General features: G+C 40.0%; 1 protein-coding gene across 3 annotated transcripts; it reads left to right on the forward strand.

The window, feature by feature from the left end:
* On the forward strand, positions 1-24,278 carry tgs1 (trimethylguanosine synthase 1). Of its 3 annotated transcripts, none has more exons than XM_042427999.1 (16): positions 1-86; positions 849-1,068; positions 1,221-1,288; positions 7,091-7,209; positions 7,353-7,434; positions 8,014-8,124; positions 8,742-9,203; positions 10,101-10,245; positions 11,084-11,170; positions 12,988-13,144; positions 17,102-17,450; positions 18,340-18,486; positions 20,359-20,505; positions 21,192-21,408; positions 21,818-21,896; positions 23,663-24,278. In XM_042427999.1, the coding sequence occupies exons 2-16, from the start codon at positions 947-949 to the stop codon at positions 23,798-23,800; spliced, it is 2,430 nt and encodes an 809-aa protein (XP_042283933.1). In that variant the 5' UTR covers positions 1-86; positions 849-946; the 3' UTR covers positions 23,801-24,278. The 3 variants fall into 3 exon arrangements, with proteins under 3 accessions (XP_042283933.1, XP_042283935.1, XP_042283934.1); XM_042428001.1 differs by having other exon boundaries at positions 7,094-7,209; XM_042428000.1 differs by having other exon boundaries at positions 7-86; positions 919-1,068.
* The last annotated feature ends 482 nt before the right edge of the window (positions 24,279-24,760 follow it).

Below are 24,760 nucleotides of genomic sequence, written 5' to 3' on the forward strand. Positions count from 1 at the left end.
CACAGAAGCTGTTGTTCAACCAGCTGATGACAGAGTCAGTCAGTCAGACAGCCTCAGGGGCAAGGATCATCTGCTGCTACATGCTGGTAAGCGAAGGGAGAGGAGAGGAAACCATCACCAACTAACAAAAGAACAGTTGTCCGTGTTAGGGTAACACAAGTACATGTGAGGGGTTTGACAATTTTGCAGGACAAATTGCCTTTCGTAATAAGCAGTGGGTAAGGTTTAGGAACATATAGCCTATCACGAGTTACGACATCCAGCACAGAATCAAATGACGGCGCTCACTTTAATGTTTGGATTAACCTCACAACCTGGCTATGAGGAGTATAGAAACCACCGCAAAATGTGATAATGTTGGTAACAACAGAAGACAGCAGCGGCGGCGGCGGTAAAACTACAAGCTAACTAACATTAAATGAGTGGAAGTTGACATTCTGACAGTTGACAGCGGGCCTTCAGCATTAACGCCAACAGCTAACGTCATAGAATAAATACAAAGACGTTACCTTAGACGATACTCTGTGAGACATTACAAACACACCACTGTGTGTTGTGTGTTAAACTAGCACAACATACAAGTCTGTTAGCTAACAAACACCCTGATCCTAACCCCGGAACGCTTTGAGTGTGACACATTGGTGCCCCGGTGATTCAGTATCCCTGGAAAGAAACCAGCGCACTGATAGAAAGGTTCCACTCACTATCATGGCATGGCTCACATCATTACCTAACACTGGGATTATAGGTGCAATATTAATGTACTTGATCCATAATTATAAGTCAAATAAAAAAACGGAAATGGGTTCTCTAAAAGATTAGTAAAATAACACTTTCATTCTGAAAAGACGTGACCGGAAGTGCCAGCGGAACACTGACTGCTCGAAATCTGACTGTACATCCCTGATGTTGATCCAGAAGGGAACACAACGCCTGCAGCCAGTGTATGCGGAGCGTTATGATGCCGGACAGGAGCAAGGTGATGGTGGTGGCAGATATCCTCTTCAGCAGGAGACTCTCACCTGAGGAGGAGAGGATCCATTGCTGCTGCTCCAGAGTCTTCGTACAGTAAGCCTTTACTATCTCTCTTATGTCCACTTGCACGTATGGGTGTGTGATGAACATCCTTTAAAGTGAGAAAGACGTAGCCTACTGCAGACTGAAGTATAGAGATTCTTGGTCTTCATCAACTCTTTCTGTCTGTCTCTACCTCCGTCAAGGGACCGAGAGCTGTATCGCTCGGATAATAGATTGTTCTCATTTGACCTGGCAGAAACTGCAGTCCAAGGTATGTTCTTCCCTTTCATGTTTAATTCTGATTGCATAGAGAATGGCTGAGTTCAAACTCATCATAGGAGGTGGGCTATGTCTTTCAGAATACACTGAACTGTGCACGTTTAGGTCCAGGGCCTCGTTTCCCAAAAACATGTTAACGTAAGAAGTGTTTCAGAAAAGCGTCGTAACTGAGTATGCTCTTAAAAATGATAGGAGATTAACGAGTGATTCTTAAACAGTTTTAGGAGGCTGAGAGTATTTTAAGAACACTGGCACCGGAAATGGGGGGGGGGGGGGCAAGGGACCATTGCCCCTACTTTACCCTACTCCCACATTCTTTTTAAGATACGAATCACTGTATCCTCTCCATGGATATGTTATACGAGATGGATAACGGACCTAAAACGGCACCCATTCAGTCTAATAAAAATTTCTCAGCTGGCGCATACGCCAAAAAAGTTTCTAGCTTTCGGGTTTGCTTCCGCGTTGTGCGGCCCACTGAAAGTGCGCAGTACTGGGTGCATCCCAAGTCTCTTAAATTGCATCCACGTTTCCCTCACTTGCGTCTTTTCCTTGCGTCCTAGTCCCTCCCACCATGGATGCAAGGAGAGACGCAAGGAAACCAAGCGAGGAGAGAGGAAACGAGGAAATTTATTGCTGTCAGTCGGCTTTAACAGCTGTAGAAACCTCTGATGCAGTTTGTGTCTGTACACATGTGCACTGTGCCGACACTATTAAAGGTTATCACCGCTAGAGCAGCTGTTGCCTCTCTGCTGCCTGTTACCTGTTTAACAAACACCTAAATAACAACCTGCATTCTGCATTTATACTGTGTCCTGCTCAGACGCACAGGAACCATTTCTACCCGCAGAATGCGTTTATACTATTTATTGATTATTTGCATCTGTATTTTTTGATAATCCTGATAGTGAATTCATCATTCAATAACCCAGAATATGATCAGGGTGTCTTCTGAACACTGGAAAATATGTATTTGGCTAAATGTTTCAGGGCAAATGGAAATGATTTAACTCATATCAAACCCGACACTCAGGAATTTTCAGCCTCACATGTGATTGAATGGAGATGACGATAAATTATGTAAAATATAAATGTGTTTAACTGTTATTATGGATTAAATTAAAGTCAGGAAGAGTCTGTCTGTCAGCAAGAAACAGTTTAATGAAGGAAATAACATCATGAAAAAAAAATCTTTCTTATAAATGAAGAAAGTTGTTTATGGTTCTTTTGTTCATCAGACCGACAATTAACAGATTTTTAACCATGATTAATCAGAAAACAAATAAAACATAACACTTGGGAATGATGCACTTAAATTTAATCTGTAATCTGTCTCCACTTCGGTATGAAACTGCAGTGATGTATCAGATCAGTCTGATCAGCTGCAGCGTCCAATCAATAACTGATATCCAATAAGGGGGCGTGTCGGCCGGTAAAAGACTTCCATGAAGGCCGCTCTTGTGTTTCCTCACTCCTCGCTCATCAGAGATCCCTCCTCCCTCCTCGGAGCAGAATAGGAGACTTGGGACACCTCTCAAAATGGCACATCAGGAACAACTTCCAGTTCAGGCGAGGAGTGAGGAGCGAAGAGACATAAATTAAGAGACTTGAGATGTTCCCACTGTTTCCTTTGCTGGCTCCGTGAGTTCTCGCTTGGCCCTTTGTGATGATGTCACAGATTTTAAATCGCTGTTCTCGCCTCAATGGAAGTTTTACAAATATAAAACCTCTATGGATCAAAAATTAAAAATAGAAAGAGTCATAATTGACCTTGTTTGCAGTTCAAGGTGTCCTGTCAATGATTTTACAATGGTGGTCTATGGCGAAAATGCTTTTTGGGCCGCAGGGGAATTTTTCGCTGCGATACCGCAAGTGACCACTGGGAAAAATTGGCTGCAATTGGCTGATTGGCAGAGCTCTATCCGGCTCTTGCGATACATCTGTGATCCCCTCACATACCCCTATATTGCAACACTTAGACCGTATTCAGACCAAATCAGGTGTTGTGGCGTACTGCCGCAGGGTTGAGCGGAGGTGTGGGCATGTTTGTGCTCTAGAACGTAACTGTTCTCTCTCTCTAGCTGGTTCTCAGCTCTCTCTTTTTCTCTTGTCTTTTTTAAAATAGTTAGGAAGCCGACAGCAAACTTTACTTAACTGTAACTTAAACTTAAGTTTTAACGTTATCAATCAAAGAGAAATGTCCTCCCCTCCTCTTGGTAACATCTGGCCTCCCTAGTGGCAGGGTTTTACAGCTCAGATCAGTCTGATCACTGGCTGTGATTGGCCATCGCAGCGTGACATCACATTGCGTTTCTCCAAAAGTTGACTCTGTAGCAACTCTCTCGCTGCAGACTGGTGCAGTGTCGCTGTGGCCAAAACCCCACAGCTTAAACACACTGTCCCTATTCAAATGAATGGCAGGACTGTTTTTTTTTCGCTACACCGCCTGACTTGGTATGAATATGGCCTTACAGTAAAAAATCTCCTGCGTCTCGTTTGTGTTGATGTCAACAGCAACAGTGAACACAGTGCAGCTGTGAGTGCAGTGCCAAAACTTTGGTTCTGTCCTGTAAATCCTGTGGGTCGCCACTGCTTCAGCCTCGAATGGTTTGAGCCGAGCCCCACATATTTCTGGTCCTAAAAACTGGTATTTTAATGTAACAGAGTGGAACTCAAGGTGTAGCAACAGGTGGAGGGGGAGAAATATAGACTTAACAAGACGCATACAGACCATGGATGTATTACAGGCAGTAAAGTTACTGTTTACAGTGAGCGGAGCGATTTCCAGTGTTTCAGGCTTTCCTCCACATTTCAGCACAGAGGTTGGTCCATAATGAAAATTGCAGAGAGCACAAAAGCTTCAAATTGTGTGTCTTTAATTAGCAGAGATGCACACACACAGAGCTCTCCACAATCACAAACCACCTTTCATGTATTTTGCTTCTTTTATTTCTCTAGTATTTTGCATCTATAACATAATCTACTGAAATGTTTATCAGAATAGGCTACAGCTATTAATGTTACTCAGGCAGCTCTGAAACATGTCAGATTAATGTCTGAATTTTACATTAATGTCATTCAGGTGTCACTGAATGTAATCCGGGATGTTGCAGAAACATCGGTACTGATGTTCTGTTTGTTGCCCACAGTTGGCTGTGCATCATATTCTTTCCTTTGACTTTATTTAATACCTGCAGCATCACACAGCAGCAGAAACGATAAGTGCGTCCAGTGGCATATCCAGGACATTTTGACTGGGGTGGCCAAGATGGGACACAGAGCTAGTATGGGCTTGTGTGGCCATGGCATAGCAAACCTTAATGAATGGCAGGTGATCAAAATGTGTCAATACAGATGTTCAATGTGTCACATTGCTTCAACCTATGCACAGATAAGCTCATGTTAGCATCCATTGTAATGTTTGTACTCAAGGCTCAAGGTTGATGTTTTTACATCTTACTTATAATACAGCGTTAAACTGAAGGTGCCATGCTGACCATCCACAACAACTAAATTTAATATTACAACCCAGAACAGCACTAACATGCAGCTACCATTAGGCCTATATTCAGTTTTCTTTTCCATGTACATTACATTTTCCATTTCCACCTATCACAATCTCTGGGAAACCGTGGTTATTTAAACATGTCTGTTTTCGAGTAGTAGTTCAGGACAGGCTACACATTTTCTAAGAGCTGTTTCCCTGTAGTGGAGTAAATATGTTATATGTTACAGATTCAGAATGAAGCTCACAGGGGTTACCTGTGCAAAATATGTTTAAAACAGTTGTCAGCAATGTTATTCATATCTTAGTGGCGTTAACTCAGCTTGAATTAGCTCTATCTCTGAACTGTGACCTTCATTGTAATAACTTTGGCTTAGAGCCCTGCATTGAAGTTCTCAATGGACTTCACTAACTTTAAACATCCTGTACACAATGCTACAAATACCTACATGTGTAAATTGCACATTTTCTACACAATACAGAAAGAGTATTGAGCATACACAATCATAAACAAATTTTCTCAGCTGCATGAGTAACACTCTCTTATGTTCCATAGATGTCTCTTACTCAGTTTAACTAATGGAAAACATCACATTACACCTTTTAACTGTGTTTACTGAATGACCTAGACAGTGTAACAATGGCTGGGAAATACAATAAACCTGGCTTTCCAGCCTACATCTCTACAGGCCCACAGGTTTAACTTGGCTCATTAACTGCCTGTATTCTAGCAATAATCTCACTTTTATACACTTACACACAAATAACATTACCTGCATGACAGTAAAATGCTATTAAACAGAAGTGAACAAACTACCGTGGTGGGTGTACATAAACAAAACATTTCACAGGCTTTGTTGTATCAAAATGGCTGTTAATGCTATCTGTTAATACATATTAGACTGTGAATTACACATGCTAATCGCTAATGCTAATCGCTAGCACAAAACACTAATGCTTCCAGCACATACACATATCCTGGCACCAGACGTACGTTCAAATTATACATTAAAATATGCAACCCCAAACCAATGTCCACAACACTTACAGGAGTTTACGTTATATTCTTCACTTACCTGTACAAAACACATTTATATTCAAACTGCTTCATTTTAGCTTAATCTGATCTTCAGAGTAATGTCTGCTAGTAGCAGCGGCTAAATCAATTAGTGTTTATTTTTTTAAACCGGTTTCCACCCAGGAACATGAATTATAAAGTCTGCAGACTGTTTACTTCACATGAAGCTTCATTTTCATACTGAACAATTTCAAGTATAAAACCTTTATTTGTGTAGTACAACAGGCAATTAGGCAATTAAGCAACAAAGTTACTTTTAAATGTATTCAGCATCATCTTCATTACTACAAACAGCCGACGTAAAGAAGCTTTTAACAGCGTGTACGCGCACTTGCTCTGAAGTACCACTTTGGTAAATGTGTGTAGAAGTGTTTAACTTCTAAGATTGATAGTTATCGGGAAACAAGGCCCAGGTCTGTCGTTGTTCCAATCCCCCAGCTGGTGCTGGGGTTTCCAGCTGATTAAATGATGTGTGTTTTTAACCCCCACAGCATCACTTAGGGTGTTTTTTTCCGGGGCAGCTTCGAGTTTTGCCCGACACAGATAAGACCCACAGTGTGGTTAAACCCATGCAAAGATGTTCTGGGGTAGGCTGAAAGAGGCTTATTGCGGTTAACCAAGACTGGCGATCAGTCTGTGTCCGTTGGGAAAATGAAGGTTCTGTTTGCTTATGGCTTCAGAGACCTAGGTGCCGATTCATAGATTGTGTACACATGGTGAAATAGAAGTTTTCACTTAGTAAGTCTCAAATTACCACCACTGAAGTACGCATTCTATGTATTGTATTTTCACTTTATTTTATCTTATTTTCATTAATGTTATCAAGTGGGTTTTATTTTCGATCTTATGTTACATTAATGTTTTTACGTGCTGTTATGTTCTTTTTGTCTTTTTCATGTGAAGGACTTGAAGGTGCATATAATTTCTTTTGTTGTAAAGCACTTTGAGCTACCTTTCTTGTATGAAAGGTGCTGTACAAATAGTTATTATTATTATTATTATTATTAATGACACACACACATGCTCTACAACTGGTGCTGCAGCTGCGCATCATCATACAGACACACAAGCTTCAGGCTGTTCAAGGTAACAGTCTCACACAGGCACACATACACACACTGTCTTACAGAGGATGAAAAATCAAATGTGCATTTCAAGTTTTGACTTGGAAAGATGATTCCATTAGGAGTAAAATACCCCCCTGTCCACAGAAGCAGATGATGAAGAGGAGGCTGAGGAGGAGGAGGAGGTGTTGGATGAAGAGGCTCAACTGATGGCCAGCATGGGTCTGCCTTTGGCCTTTGTCAGCTCTTCTAAGGACTTGAGAAAGGTAGGTCAGACCTGCGGCTTGATGTTCCTTTCAGCACCATGTCTATGTAGTGTCATGCTGTTTCAGTTGCCTTTATGAAATGATTCATTGAACTGAAATGTTTGGAGCCATTCTCAATGAGTCTGTTTTTGGTCATGTGTCAGGGGAAGAGGTCTAACAGGAAGCCTGCTACATACTGGAAACAACCAGCTGAAGAGGAGCAAGATCTACAGGTTATTAACACAGGTAATAACATGAAAATAGGCTGCAGAGGCTGCAGCAGAAACCAAGATAATCCAGCGGGCTTCTGCCACTGCTCGGGAATGGTAGCTGAATGTTGACCTATGGAGGCAACTCAAGTTCCCAGATGCCATCACAGAGACTACACTTGGGCCTAAAACAGTAAGGAGAGAGATAGTGAGAGATAGATAGAGATGTCAGCACCCAGACAGTCAGCAATGGTACCCCCCAGGGATGTGTGCTCTCCCCACTGCTCTTCTCCCTCTACACCAGTGACTGCAGCTCAGCAGACCTGTCTGTTCAACTCCTGAAACTGGCAGACGACACAACAGTCATCGGCCTTATCCGAGATCCTTAGCATCTTTTAGATAACTTCATAAAACTCACTTTTACCTTCTTTATTTGTGAAATTGTTTTTCATTTTATTAATATGCAACCTGTTTGTCTCCTATCTTGTTATCTTATCAGTATTTTGCTTTGTTATTTTCACTGTAAAGCACTTTGAAACTGTGTTTGGAAATGTGCCAAATCAAGATTATTATTACTGTGATGTCATTTGACACTGCTTTGTGATTTTGCACTTAGTTGGTGACAAGGAAGTGTCTGATCCTTTGGAGGAAGGAATGAAGACCGGGATAGTGGACGGAGGGACGGAGACACAGACCATCTACGATGCTGGCTGGGAAACATACTGGAGTAAGGAAGAGGATATGAAGATTACATTTAAATACACATTACACACTGTACAATTGCACAATGAAACACAGTGAACTCAATGACATTTGAAATGTATCATTGGACTACATACAAAAATGGTCGGACATTGTATGTAAGTGTGACAAAATTTAAACCCCAATTAAAACGACACCATCTAATAATCAGTACCTTCATGTGGCAAGCAAACTGATACAGTGTCTTGTTTTGCAAACCCTGCAGGTTGTTTACTGTGGAGACAGGCACTCTGGAGTTTTCAGTCTCCTTTTCTTCCTCTGCATTTCTCCTTTTCATTCATTACATCTAAGTTGAACATTAGAGTTGGATAATACAAAGAAAAACTGGACGACTCTGTGTTGTCATGTTCTTCTGTGAAAACTGTTATAAAACAATGGCGGCATGCCATCCTTTGTAATCCACCATGTGTCTAATTTCCCTAACCTACAAGGTTTTTCAGATGCAGGGGAAATGCAAGCAGAAACTTAGACTTTAGTTCCTTTTAATTCCTGAGATTAGTTCCTCTGGTCCCATGGTTCCTATAACATTTTTGCTATAAATGATGCTTCTCCATTTTATCCATTTCTCTGTATCTCCTAAAGCTCAACAGGGTGAAGCTCTGCTGTGGAGCAGCTGGCTGGAGAAACATCCAGAGACTAAGCTGCTGTCTGCAGAAGATCCAGAAACAGTGATTGCTCCATGGGACAACCCAGACTCAAAGGCTACCTGGGACCAACATGCTGCAGAGACTTACTATTACTACTGGGAGCAGTACTCATATTGGGCAGGGCAAGGTTGGACCACTGAGCAGTCCTTCTGTAATGGGAACACTGGTGGAGAAACAAGAGAAGTGAAGGCTCTCCATGATGATGTTGAGGTTTTAAATGATCTGTTAGGACAGAACTGCACGTTAGAGTCAGGAGGAAGCACTGTGACTGACAGACAGTGTGTGAGTGTGACGGGTATCAGAGAGCAGCCAGAGGGAGAGGTCTGTGGCTCTGATGATCCTTCTGATGGTGGGAAGGGTTGCACCTCCTCACAGCACAACACAGCAGAACATACAGGTAATATATATGTATGTGTGTGTGTGTGCTTTCTCTTTTATGTTTTAACACTACATTTTATAGTGTCACTTTATTATCTTATAATCTCTAAGCTGAAAATTGGCAAGGTTGTTATTACTGTACCAGTAATTAAAAGAAAAAAATTAAAAATCTAATTCTGTTAGTTACATCATAATGAATACATTTGTTCAAAATTTCATTCTCAACTGTGAAGGAAGCAAAAGTCTTACAGACTGTCAAGTACTCAATTGTGTTCACTTGTCATCCTGGGTACCAGTCTGTAAGACTTTATGGTGTGCAAAAACTGTTACTTGTTCAAACTTAACTGAAATTAAAACCATGTAATCCAAAACACGAACAAGACGAGAGGCATCTCTTTTGTATTAATTGAGTTTCAGTTTCGATCTAAATGTGAAATGTGTCTCGCTTGACCCAAAATTCAAAAACAAAAAGAGACAAAAAATGGGGTTGCAAAGTCTGCATCCCAGAAAAGATCATTTATGGGAACTACAGATTTGGAAATACAAGCAGATGTAGCTCAGCAACTCACACTCCTGTCAGAAATATAGTACTAGCCTGACACATCAGCTACTGATCAACCTAGGTAGCTAAATGTCAAAATGTCTTGTTTACTTTAAATAAATTAAACTATTATATCATCCTGGTTTGACTTACATTTAAGTGTTTAATGTTCAGGTATGATCAGACATGCATCCAGTTAATACCAGCTGTTTTCACTGTTCATTCAAATTTCAGAATATTCTTTTATAATATCATTACATCAATTTGGTCAATTGGTTTCAGACATAATATCACATATTAGGGTTGTAATGATGGTGTTGGATTCATGCTAATATGTCATTTATGATGAATATCTTGTATGTTTTGACATATAAGATATAGATTCCCAGCAAAATGATTCCCAGCGGGCTGCTGGCAGCCTGGGCAGACAGTTTGGCTCAAGAAATAAGATGTCAGATAGAGAAACTGATGATGATGATGACAAACCTCCTGGAAGACGACATGCTAAAGTTAAACGCAGGTGAGATTGTAATGTGTGTGTTGAATTTCAAGAAATTCTGAGCTACTTTTAATGAGAAACAGCTTTTCTCTAGCTTGTATTTTTGTGGGTATGCTTTGTGCCCCCTAACAAATATCTGCAAGCGTTGTGTGTTTGGATATTTCAGTAACAGTGTTGTTTGAGTCTTATCAGAGTCTGATGGTCTTCTGTAGAGAATCCAGACCATCATTTCTTTAAAGAATTTGACATCCTCCCCTCTGATCAAATGAGGTGCAACAGGTTCAAATTTTCATTTATTCAATTTGCAATAAACACTCTGAATTCTAATATACCATAAAGTGCCTGACAGTGCCCTGCATAGCCAAGTGCAACATCTTGTCCTTATTGTTATTTGTTGCAGTTGTTCAACTTGTGTGGAGCATAATATTTAAAAGCCAATTTCCCAAACTCAGTGTTAACGGTTATTTTCAAGGACCAAATAGTCTTGGGACCTTGTGCAGTGTGAAATTGAACTATAGTTAATAAGATATGCCAGGTACCCCAGAAGTATGCCAAAGAGAGCTTTGTATATAAATAATATAGGAGTTGTAATATGACATTCCCTCTCTCAAACTCAGTCCCTCACAGCTCACACAGTCACTGTCTAATAGAGCCAGGCTTGCTTACAATAATGCTCTGTGTGACATTTATGGCTTTAAAGGGCATAAAATGTTGAACTTGGTAATTATAGTATACCCATGTTTCCTTAACTTGACACATTTATGACAAAGAAATTAATATTGTATGATTTTTCTGAAATTGTTTGATATTTGTGCAAAACAGCAAAATTCCTGAAGCACTATTTTCTGTTTGTCTGCAGTCATGAGCTGGATGTGGAAGAAAGCCCACATCTGACATCGGAGGAAGCTTGGAGTAAACTGGGACTCAAACGTAACTCCTCTCCTCTGTAAGTGACAAGTTCATGCTGCAGTTTTTGGGGGGGTTTGCTTAGCGTTACAGTTCATCCATGACTCCAGTGTCCACTAGGTGTTCAGAGACAGAGTGCCTTCTAGCAGACACATTTGAATACTGTTTAAAGTCAATTAGGTGTAGTAACAGATGCTTTATGGCTTTACTCTACTCAATTTAATTACTGTACGCCATCTTGTATCTATATTTCCTTAAGTACCAAGAGAACAGTCTCTCTCTTTTTTCCCTCTTTTCTCTGTCTCTCTCACTCTCTCTTTTACTACTTTCTTACAAAGAGAAAAAAATAATTAGTAAATTAGTAATTTATATACATTCTTAAGTGAATTTCAGGCTTCAGAGACGCAAATTCCTTCAACAAAAATAGGCCGTAAAGCTTTTGGAGCAGAGAGAAGAGCTGTGGGTGAGACACTTCAGTTACGTGTCTGCAGGACATCAGCAACGTGGCTAGAATGGCAGTGGATAATTTCTGGCTGCTATGATTGAGATGGAATGTGACACAGCCCCATTCAGTGGCCATAGGGGTTAACTGCACCATCAGGTGATCATTTATAAGCCTCAGCATGGGGTCACTGCCAGTGGTGGAAAGTAACTAAGTATATTTTCTCAATTATTGTACTTAAGTACAATTTTGAGGTACTTGTATTTCTGTTTGATGCTACTATATACTTCCACTCCACTACATTTCAGAGGGAAATATTGTACTTTCTACTCCACTACATTTATTTGACAGCTTTAGTTACTTTTCAGATGAAGATTTGACACAATGGATAATATAACAAGCTTTTAAAATACAACACATTGTTAAAGATGAAACCAGTGGTTTCCAACCTTTTTGGCTTTTGACGTCTTACAAAAAGCAGTGTGTAGTCGGGGTCACATTTCACATGTCTATGAGTTGTTAACAGCTCCACCAAATAGTGATTTTTCTCTCTAAACTTCTCACATGCTTTCATTTCAATAAATGTTCAAATGATCCAATATTTCACCAAAAATCAAAGATTAGAGAAAAAGTCCAAAAACTGAAAACAGATTTGTGTATCAGAACTTCGTTTTTTCTTCTTTCCTCTCCCATTAATCATCTCACGACCCCTCAGATTTATCTGCTGACCCTTTGGAGGGGCCTGACCCCTACGTTGGGAACCACTGGTCTAAACAAGCTAACTGTATATAAAGTAGTGTAAACTAGCTCCACCTCCAGCAGCTACAACAGTAACATGTTGCTCTAACACTGATGCTTCACTATTAATAATCTAATGATGTCTCATATAATAATATATCAGTCAGTGGGACCAAACCACTACTTTTACTGCAATACTTTAACTACATTCTACTAGTAATACTTCTGTACTTTTACTAAAGTAGGATTTTTCATGCAGGACTTTTCTTTTTTTTACATTGCAGTATTGGCACTTTTACTGAATACTTCTTCCACCACTGGTCACTGGTCCTGCTGGTTTTGGAAAGCAGTCTCACTCATGTTCAGTGATGCCATTTCAGGAAAAATGTACCATACGCATCACTTTAATGTTCAAATGGTTTTCACTGTGTAGTCGCTGGATGTAAGGTCCAGATAACTAAGTAAGCAATGTCTCTATGTGTCTAAGTGATTAAAAAGTGAGATTTATATTTTGGTCTCTGCTGAAAAAAACATTAGGTGTCTCATTTTCATATTAAGCAGTTTAACAGAGGGTGGTATGTACGTATGTGACATGTCATGGTGTGTACAAATGTTGGAACAGCTGTTACACAGTAAATGTCTTTGTGGATGAGGTTGTACTTGTGTTTGTAACTCAGGTTCGACAGCGTGTTCAGCTTTAAAGGCAGTTCATGTCAGAAGCGTCAGAGGCAGCAGCGGACTAAGAAATCAGTCAGCAGCATCAACAAACACACCAGGCTCACAGAGGCGGGTGGAGACAACACACAGCCACAGAGCAGCACCACCCTCCACAAGGTACAGCCTATAAACTGTTTGGGTTTGCACTGTCTGAGACACCTGTAAGACTGGAAGGGAGTTTTTCGGCTCTGTGCAGACTCATATGAGCTGCCTTGTTGGATATTTCCAAGCTGACAGCTGCAGGGTGCTATACATCCATCCACCCAGGGTTACCTCCAGTTGTTCCCAGAGCAGCTGAGAGAAAAGTTCCTGCTCATCTTTTATGTATTTGAACCTGAGATTCTGTAACAATGACTTCCAAGCTTTACAAACCACACCACCAGCTATATGCAGATTTTAAATGTGCATGTGTTTGTGGTAAAAATGGGAGAAATGGAACTGCCATGGAACTTGGTGAAAAAAACATTAAACAGCAGCTTAATCAACAATTTGGAGTGTGAAAATCTTCTTAATAAGTTATAAAAATAGGTTAAAAAGGTTATTCCGGTCACATTTAGATCAACTGTAAATAAGACCACAAAATGTGTTTTTGACAACTCAAAATGGCAGTTTCATTGGTTAAATTAATAATTTTGTATATTCATCTTCACCTACTGTTCCTCCCAGCCCACAGCAGTGCAACAACAACAGAAAGGATAAAGATATACTGTATATGTAAAAAAAATTCTAAAAACAAATAAATCTCAAGAGAAAAAAAAAACAAAAAAAGGAGGAGCAGTTAGCAGCACAGTGCATTTAAGTGAATTTAGAGAGAGATGTCTCAATTTGATGTAGACAGCTCTTGCATGTAAAAGAGTGACCAGCACTGATGGGTAAGTTATATAATCCATTTTGCTGTCAACATGATTGTTGGAGCTGCTGTTTTGTAAGCCTAGCTTGCACTCCTCCGTGCTTGCCCCTCTTCCACGTCCTGTCACACCACTTTTGCACTCCACACAATGACAAAGACGTAGACATGGACAGAGATACTGCATAGTCGGAACTAGCAGAGGCCGCCGCAAACATCGGTCGTGCCACCATCACACCAGTTCATGGAGAGAGAGAGAGAGAGAGAGAGAGAGAATATCACCAACAAGGACCCCTTAATTTCTCTTGTCTTCACAAAATAACTCTTCCTCCCTTTGTCCCTTTGGAATGTTGGTAACAGTGGCAGGTAGCAGTTAGCAGTTGACAGCTAGCTAGTTGTTTTGAAAAGAAAAAGTACAACTCACTGCTTGACCTTGTAAAGCTTATTGAGTACAGACAAACTGTTTTCTCCACATTTCCTTGCATCAGGAGTCCTTGAATAAAACCTGGTCAGTTTGATCCAGTTCATTTAGCTGATATTCAGGGACAGAATTTTGAACGCATGTGATGTAGTTATTTAACAGGCACACCAGACCAGAGTCTTAGTGTGTTTGTTTGTGGGACACTCTCCTTATTACATACTGTAAGCATTTATGGGAGGATTGTGCAAAAATGAAGTGGAGAGTAGACACATATTCCACTGGATTTACATTGTCACACAATTTGTGAATTATCTGTCTCTGGAAAGAAGAAAGTTTAGGTGGGATAAGAAACATGACATTATCTTTATTGAACAGAAATCTAAATTAGATCAGACAAAGTTGTGCATTATAATAGAGCAATAAAGTTAATGAACACAATATGTGATTATTTTGTAACAGCAATCGGGCCATTGAATGTTGTGTTTACAAACACCAACTGATAAATCCTGCATAGTATTTAATGCATTTGACTGAATTTACCTAAGTACCTGCTCTCTAAGATAAAGATAAAATTCTTTTGACTTTGTTAATGATATAATATGTTCTAAAATATATAGTATTATCATGTTATGACTAATAGACACTTTTCTAATGTGGAGTTTCACTGAGGTGGAAGTAAACATTGTGTCACCATTTCTTTTCTGAGCTTGATCTCATAGAGATCATCCTACCTCTGAACTGCCCCTTTGAGCTCTCCTTTACTCAAAGAATACATCTGGAGGTCAGCCCATGGTTCATTCAAGGACCAGGTGTGTAATTAGCTGCTGCCTTAGTAAATCAGGCAGTAAACACAAACAATTCAGCTGCAGATTCAACGTTAACTGGAGCACATGTCTTCTTAATAAATCTGGCCCTTAGAGCTTTATCAGAAATGCATATTTTGCTTCTACACAGTTCAACATTATTAACCTTTGTGAAAGGAAGCATCTACTGAATGTTAAATACAAATAATTACCTGAATGGTGATAATCCACATAAGTAACCATGCGGTGATTTTCACTCAAACATTTTCTTGGCGTTTTAAAGATGCAAACACATATTCCGAACTGCACAGTATTCCACTATAATGTCTTAAAAAAACAAAAACAAGAAAGTAACCATATTTAGCTCATTTGTGTCAGTTCAGTTCAGTCTGTGCCCGGTGCAAAGCGCCACCAAGCGCGACACAAGTGTCTTTGTTAGTTTAAGACCGACGTCATTTTCCCATCCAGTGCCCACGTTGTTTAAATAGCAAATGCATTCACACCCATGTTTGTTGGTCTTAAAATGAGGTGTGGTCAGGCGCGTTGTTGATGCATTATCTTGAGGCATCAGAAAGCGATTGCGCTATTGACCAATAAAAACCTGGTCTGAAGTCAATAGCACAGTGTTTCACTGTTATTTTAAGGGCACATTATTAAGATAGTAATATGCGCCTACACAGGCGGGTGCACAACACACGTACACTCTGCTTGTTACACACACATGGAAAACATGGCAGCAGCACACAAATATGCAAAAGATTAAAAATAAAAGGATTACAATGTGAAAAATTATTATTGTATACATCAACATATTTTAAAAAATCAAAGGACAGAACTCCCCATACACAGCCAGTATGTTCAGTCAGGTGCTGGTGGGTCGCAGGAAGGTGAAAATCAAAATTAACCACCGCACACTGTAATGACTTTACTGTGACTTTATTAAGAGTGAACTTAATCGCTCTTAATAAAGTCACAGTAAAGTCATTACAGTGTGCGGTGGTTAATTTTGATTTTCCTATTTTAAAAATTATATGTCATAATGGTTAGTCATAATATTTATCAGAATTAAATGAAAATGTCTAATTATTTGACCAAATCGTGGCAATACATGGAGGTATTTCAACAGACTCGTCAGGTTTAGGGTGTCTGTCAAGACCCAGCAAACGGATATCAACAACGGATCAGACACGGATCGACTTTCCTGTTTCATCAATACATGAGGACATGAGGAACACATGGGGAAATAAATGACGTGAAAACAATGATTAAAGTAAAGAAGGAAATAAATCTGGACACCTTCTAGCTGCTGCCAGCAGCAGGATCAGCACCTTGGAGAGCTCATCAAGTCCTGACAACTGTGTATGATGATTTTTTTACATGATTAAAATTAATGATTTAATTTCTTTGACATTTTTGAGATTAAAGTGATCAGGTTTCCATACTTTCAGCAACAAAAACCCCGCTGATTTTACCTGTTAGTCCATGACTGAACAAAATGATTTTAATGAGACAAAACAAAGCTGTAATTAAAAAAAATAAACCTTTAGAAATTTGCAACAAATTAATGAATAGGATCTTATACTGGTGGTCTGGGGCTGCCCACGGAAGGGTCCTGGAGCAGCAAGGGACAGTGTACTCGTGACGGATTGTGCGCTTTCACTTTATGCATGAGCAGATCCGTTTCCTCTACAGTGAAGAGTCCCTTCGTACTACTTGGCAAATGCACCTTTATAATAGCAATCAGCCAAGGTGCAAGCACACCTGGCTTTTAAAGGGAATGGGAGATGACACTGTGATGTGTTACACTCAAGACACACCTATGATTAATTAGGAGACTAAGTACAACCCTTTTGAACCACACACCTGGCGCTGTGACCATTTTTTTCGTCATTAAACTAGCAGAAGTGGATTTGGACATGCCCTAAATGCACTTTCGCCATGTACTTCAGACCATGCGCTTTGGATCGTTAAAATAGAGCCCTAAGACTGTGTTTGTTCCACAGGTCCAAAACTTCCTTGAAAAGATCCAGAGAGAGACACAGATGACTCTATGTGACCGGAATGAGATGGGAGGAGGAAGCACACAGCACCCTGAGGAAAAGCCACCATCTCTGGGAGATGTGATGGGAGAAGAGGACAAGAAGAGCAGGAAGAATACTGTGGATGATAATAAAGAAGCTGTGGAAGTGGAGAGTATTCATTGTCTGTCCAATTTTGATGCAGAAAAGAGAAAGTGCTCACAGCCCAATAGTGAGAGAGAGGAGGAAGGGCAGGTGGAGCAGCCTGGTAGACAGTTAGCATGTCTGGAAATCCCTGACTTTCTCCTGTCTGATGCATCTGAAGGCCATAGTGGTAAGCATAGCATCTGCCAAATGGTTGTGATAACATGTTTTTGTTTTTGTTTGAAAAATGAGACAGTCTTGAAAATAAGTGCAGTTTAAAGCTGGAGTGTGAGACTTTTGTCTCCCCCTTTTGGCAGTGAGAGTAATTACAAAAACACTGACATTCATCGCTACTGTTACAGCTGTAAAACGGTGGATAAATAGTTTTAAGTGTCACACAACCCCCACAAAATGATTTGTTTCACTATCAGAATTTGATCCAATCAGTCTGATAACATTTGGAAAGTCTAGAAGAGCCGCATGATGAAATTATTTTATCCCCGTTCAAGTTAGCAGAAAGCTAACCGGAAGTTAGCTGGCTCGGCCAGCGGAAGTCTCTAGTGTGCATGCTCTCCCATTAGAGCATGCGCAGTATGCATTCATCCGGCCAGCGGGAGTGTCAAACCCGACACCAGATTAAAAATTCCTGTATGCTGTGAAATACAGAGAGATTTACCTGGTGGTGATCGGCTTAATCACAATTATGTGAGCTCTTTGGCAATGGCTGTTGAATGTAACGGACATTCATTTATATGTAAAAGTTCCTCACTGCAGGTTTACATAAGTAAGTGTGTGTGTGTGTGTGTGTGTGTGTGTGTGTGTGGTCTGTCATAGCCTACTTTCGGGAACAAATTTCAGACTGAAGACCAGTTAATTGGGGACAGCTTGTCCAATTGGGGACAGAAGCTGTGTCCCAATTGGGGAAAAGTGATTTTTGGGTTAATGGTTAAGGTTAAGGTAATGGTTAGGGTTAGGCTGATTAGGGTTAGGGTAAGTCTCCAGGAAAGTAACGCAAGTCTATGTAATGTCCCCAAAAGGGACCTAAGTAAACATCTGTGTGTGTGTGTTGAATGTAAAAGATGGAAAGAAGCCAAAGAGGAAGTTTAAGCGAGGGCGGAAGCAGCAGGTACCTGCAGTGATGGCGGCAGAACCGGACCTGGCTAAATACTGGGCTCAACGCTACAGACTCTTCTCTCGTTTTGATGAAGGGATAAGGCTGGACCGAGGTCAGTCTGCACTCTACATGCATCTCTATAAACTAACACACACTTGAGTTTCATTGCTAGTGGAATCACAATGTCAGATGTCTACAGTGCTCATTAATCCTGTGTGCCATCACCTCCTCCCCAACTTTATTTTTGTAGAAGTGGCGTCTCATTTTTTAAATGTGGACATTTACAACATGAAATACCATAGTTATAATTAAAACTGAATTAGGATCAGATTGACAGAGAGGCAGAGATTAATTTTTTCATTCATCAATTGATCGATGATCAGGCGGGCATGAACACATGCACTCAATACATAAATGACCCCACACAGGTAAGTGTTTGAAGACCTAATGCCTTAAGCTAGGTTTATGCTTGAAACAGTGTCTCCAGCGCAAGGGTGTGCGCATCAAAAATGACATCATCGCATCTTCCGTGTTGAGTGCGCATGGTCTGCAAGTTGTCGAGGCACTTTTTTGTGCAACTGTGAATTTTTGTAACTAGGTGCGTGCTGGGCGAGTGGTCCTGCCATTGGATACAATGAAATTCAATTTCATAGACATACATAGACATAGCCACGACTATGCAGTAACCACCACTATGAATAGCAACATGAAATAGACTCAGCTTATATAGCTAGACTGGTATGAATTAAACTATCAGCTACAAAATTGTTTCAAAAACAAACAAAAACATCTCCATAGCTGGTAAAATATATACAAAGTAACGAAAACATCAGCTGATGGTGTGTGTGTGTGTCTGCTTGGCTCCCCTGACAGAAAGAAGAAAATGTATACAATTAACATAGAGGGACTGTAAATACAGTGGAGTTATTAAGCTAACTTGACAACAAACTCACGGTCGCCTAATTTCTTCAAATATAATTTAATTAAAAACTGTAGTTAGTAATCTCTAATATTGACAGGATTTACACAGAATGGAATTGATATGACATAGAACAAGATACAACCATTAGATCATGTTAGTATTACATCTAATGCATAAAGAAATAAAGTTTATCAGGGAGTTTCAGTTGACACAGCCTACCCCTCTGTCAGTTGGATAGAGTTTTGACCTGCGTGCATTTGTGCACACACCTACGTAGCTATGCTAAACACATACCCACACACTACACACACTAAACTCCAAATGACACACAGGTAGGAGATGTACACCCAACAGAACAAAAATAATAAATGTGACTGATTTGATGAAATTCATGAGCTATGTCTACATTAATCATTTGGAGGCAGAGCTTCACTACACAGATATCTGCACCCAGTGTCTGCTCATGAAGTACCAGTTACGTTACCGTTCTCTTGAATTGGCTTGGATGACAACCTTTGTGGAGAAGAAATTACATCAATTTAAGTTCCATGTTGATTCCCTCTGAGGTCACAGTGCACATGGCAAACAGATCCACAGTTTATAAACCAGTGTTAACACTCCAGTTTGGAGAACATTTGCTTCCAATATTCATTAATTTCTTTCATTACCTCAACAAACTCAAACAAACCCCCTGGGTTGCTTATCTTTTTGCTGACATGTATCAGCAGCACTAAAATTTGGCGACAATCTAAATGGGTGAGACAGAGATTACAGTGACTAACAGACTCTACTTGAATCCATGGGTTTCATTTGGTTTGCTGTTCATCAGATCCACACTGAGAGACTCTGAAAATAGCATTGTACTGACTTTTAAAAAATGAATAGTTAGCTGGGATAAGCATGGTCTGTGGGTTTGAAGCAACCTCACAGCATCATTCTCGTAAAAACAGATTTAATTCAGCCAACCTGACAATGCAGGCAATGCTTTAACACACATAATTACCTAGACTCTGTCTCAAACACACACATCACTAACACTGTTGTGTTGATGGTGTGTTTCAGAGGGCTGGTTCTCTGTGACACCTGAGAGGATTGCAGAGCACATCGCCCTCAGAGTGGACCACAGCTTCTCTGACTCTGAGCTGGTCATAGATGCTTTCTGTGGAGTTGGAGGAAACTCCATCCAGTTTGCACTCACTGGCAAGAGAGGTAAACCTAATGTGTGTGAGTGTGTGTGTTCTTGCATTTTCTTTCATCTCCAACAGTTTACAATATCAATGGTGAAACCTTTTTTTCACTTGTGTCATTTTGTCTGGTACTGACTTCTTCAAGAGATTTTAAGATATATGGTACAAATGGTGAACTGTATCTGATCTTTTCATATGTGATAGAACTGATGATTTGACACTGTATATATATGTTTCTTGCTCTTGTTAAAAGATAACATTAGATAGTATTATTGCCAGATTTCATTTTATCATGGTTATATCTGGAAACGTATAAGACAGCTAAGACATAACATGAAAGGCAGTCACTGATATAGGAAGGTGCAAGGAGTTCTTAAAAGATACAGGTAACCAGTGAAGTGACTCAGTAGTGGGCTTTTTTAAAATTAAGGTCTGAATCTATAATCAGTCATAACAATGGTATTCTACATTATGATGAGTGATAATGTTAGCCAAAGGGAGCATTTATTTAAAAAAATGGAAAAAGGCCCAGAATGCTTCCTTGAGGAGCTCCATAATTAATTTCAAGTGTGATACAAAATAGCATAAACTAACAAAAAATGTCCAGTGAGTCCTACTGCAAGATTGGAAATGTGATAGTGCCTGCACGGACAGAGTGAAAGTGGCTGAGTTTTTGCTGTCTCGTTCTGTCTTGTGTCTTCTGCTCAGTTTTGGCTGTTGATATCGACCCAGTACGGTTGGACTTGGCGCGTCACAACGCTGTGGTTTATGGTGTTGCCGACCGAATCGACTTTCTGCAAGGAGACTTCCTTCAGCTGGCACCCCGTCTCCATGGTGATGTGGTCTTCCTATCACCACCATGGGGAGGACCAGACTACCTGACCGCTGAGGTGTTTGACATCAAGACCATGATGGAGCCTGATGGATATCCTTTGATGTAGAAGCATGGGGGTTGTTGGTGTATCTGTCTAATATTTAGTTCAGAGACAGATAACTACTGGCCAGGTTGGACATGAAATTTGCCATATTCACGATCTCTAGAAGATTGATCCTAATGTTTTTGTTAACCCCTTGACCTTTTGTTAAGCAACATAATCTGGACAAAATGCCCATTTGAACACAAGAAATATCAAAGTGTAATTTCACTTACTGAGGTTGAAATCTTTGGATTTGGATATTTGTAAGTTCCATGAACATATAGCACTGCCCTCAGGACAAAATGCTCACTCTATACACAGGAAATATAAACATTGAAATCTCCATTTAGTCTGCAATGCAGTTAAAAAATGGACTGTGTTCATAAAATATTGGTTTTCTTCCTTAACAGTAGACACATTTCAGATTTTCCACCTGGCCAAACTGATATCAGACAACATAGTGTACTTCCTGCCTCGCAATGCTGACATGGATCAGGTCTGTATGCTCATTGTCTTTATGCATGTGGGTGCATGAGTACTGAACAGTCCATTAGTTATTGCACAAGAAGTTTAACATTTTTGTAATATGTATGCATACATATTATATATACAGTCAAGCCTGAAATTATTCATACCCCTGGCAAATTTTGACTTAAAGTTACTTTTATTCAACCAGCAAGTTTTTTCTTGATTGGAAATGACACAGGCGTCTACCAGAAGATAATAAGATGATGTACAAGAGGCATCATTGTGGAAATAAATAGTTCTCAGCTTTTATTTACATTTGAACAAAAAAAAGCATGTCCAAAATTATTCATACCCTTCTCAATAATCAATTGAAAAGCTGTTATTGGCTATTACAGCAATCAAACGCTTCCTATAATTGCTGACCAGCTTTTTGCATGTCTCCACTGGTATTTTTGCCCATTCATCTTTAGCGATGAGCTCCAACTCTTTCAGGTTGGAGGGTCTCCTTGCCATCACCCTGATCTTTAGCTCCCTCCACAAATTCTCAATCTGGCTGGGCCACTGCAAAACGTTAATGTTTTTGTCCGCTAACCATTTCTTCACCACTTTTGCTGTGTGTTTTGGGTCGTTGTCGTGCTGAAATGTCCACTGGTGCCCAAGGCCAAGTTTCTATGCAGACTGCCTGACGTTGTTGTTGAGAATCTTGATGTATTGCTCTTTTTTCATGGTGCTGTTTACTGTGATTAGGTTCCATGGTCCACTGGCTGAAAAACACCCCCAAAGCATTAGGTTCCCACCACCATGTTGGTGATGACAGTGGGGATGGTGTTCTTAGGGTTGAAGGCTTCTCCTTTTTTACGCCAAATGAAGGATACATCATTGTGGCCAAACAATTCAATTTTTGTTTCATCTGACCATAAAACAGAAGACCAGAAGTCTTCTTCTTTGTCCAGATGAGCATTTGCAAAGGCCAAGCGGGCTTTCATGTGCCTCATCTGGAGAAGTGGCGTCCTCCTTGGTCTGCGTCCGTGGAACCCAGCAGTGTGCAGTGTCCGTTGGGCTGTCTGCCTTGAGTAAAAGTAACTTTAAGTCAAAATTTGCCAGGGGTATGAATAATTTTGAACCATGTCAGCCTGTGCTTCTACTTAGTATGCTGCTCCAGATAGATAGACTGGGCTCTCGTTGGCTGGGCTCCAGCAGGCCAAATTCTGGTAGGCTGGGCTCTGGTCAAGTAGGCTCTGATAGCTTGGGCTGATGGCCCTCTCTCACCTCTCTCTTGGCCAGTGTGGTGTGTGCTGGTGTCCATGGCTGAGCTCTGGTGGTTCTGTGGTGGGGTGTGGGTCTGAAGGCTCTCCCTTGTCTGTCTCTCTCTCTCAACCGCACACACTTGCTAAGCACTGAGTGTGTAAAATGTGTTATACAAATAGCTATGCTACTTGTAAAACACATTTTATTTTAGAAAACATATTAAAATACCTTTTTTTTTTTTTGAAAAAAAATTCCCAGATGCTTAGACCAGTTGGGTGTCAACTTAGGCCCAGTGGGCCACCGGGCTTACAACATACTAGCGGAAACTGTGGGTTCTAACGCTGCAGGTGCCTGGTTTATCATGCCAGATTATTCAATTTTAGTGAGAACATTACTGAAATTACTGAATGGATCTGCAACCACAACACAATAGTCTGTGTCCATTCTTTCTATTCTTGTCTGGTTTGACATTATTAACCAACAGCTGTGAGTGGAATTGAGACATCTGTCTGTTAATGTATTATCTCCATGTCCATGTGTCCCCAGGTAGCTTCTCTGGCTGGTCCAGGAGGGAGGGTGGAGGTGGAGCAGAACTTCCTCAACAACAAACTGAAGACCATAACTGCTTACTTTGGAAGCTTGATAGAGTCAGCTAGTAGCCCTGGCAAAGTTACAGACCAATAAGGATTTCTTCCTCCACTAAATGAGAATGGATCAAAACTCAATTTCTATTCTATTGCTCTATTTCTACCTTCATACCACCATTCTACCTACTGGACTGCGTTCACGTCAACATTTATTCACTTCAGGGATCCATTCAAGTACTTAAAAGTGCAACAGTTTGACTTACATTTTTGTACTTTCTGTCAATAAAGGGTTGTTTTATGCAAGTAAAAAATATTTCAGACTGAATGTGATGATCACAAGTAAGTTTGAACTGGCCAAGCCCTGTTAAAGCTGGTATCCAAAATGTATTTTGTCTTCATCTTGACCACCCTACACTACACTTTGAGTTAATGCAGGTGGTTTTTAAAGAGTTTTGTGAATCCCCCAGATTAAGTTAACACTTGAAAAAGCTGGAATTACTGGAATTTACGTCAGTAATTTATATTTTATCGTTCTTCTTATTGTACATTACAACCAATAAATGTTTTTTCACAAAGTTGTGCTAGTGATTATATTAATTGTTAATAATAAACAATGCCCTAACAGGTCAACAAGGTCCAACCTACCCCTTTCAAAGACTTTTGGCAAAGACTTTTGGCACACCATTTATCAGATGACTTGCCAGTCATCTGATAAATGGTCTGTCATGTGATTTATAGTCAGAAAATAAATAAAAATAAATAGAAAATTTACAAGTGGCTTACACTTATTAAACATTGGTAAATATGATAAGTTCCTGGTAAATACAACATACAACAATCCAATACAACAGCTCTACCATAAATTCTACTTTTACAAATCTTATAACATTTTCAGATTTTGTGGACATTGTCAGAAAGCTGATGGTTTACTTTATGTTGATTATGGATGTCGTAGTGAGTGGGGGTTTACTTGAGCACATTATATTGAAAAGTTCCTAATATTTTGTCCACCCCATTAACATACATAGAAAATATTAGAAATTATCACCTTTCGGAC

The sequence above is a fragment of the Thunnus maccoyii genome, chromosome 12, assembly GCF_910596095.1.
Source record: "Thunnus maccoyii chromosome 12, fThuMac1.1, whole genome shotgun sequence".
Classification (NCBI taxonomy): domain Eukaryota; kingdom Metazoa; phylum Chordata; class Actinopteri; order Scombriformes; family Scombridae; genus Thunnus; species Thunnus maccoyii.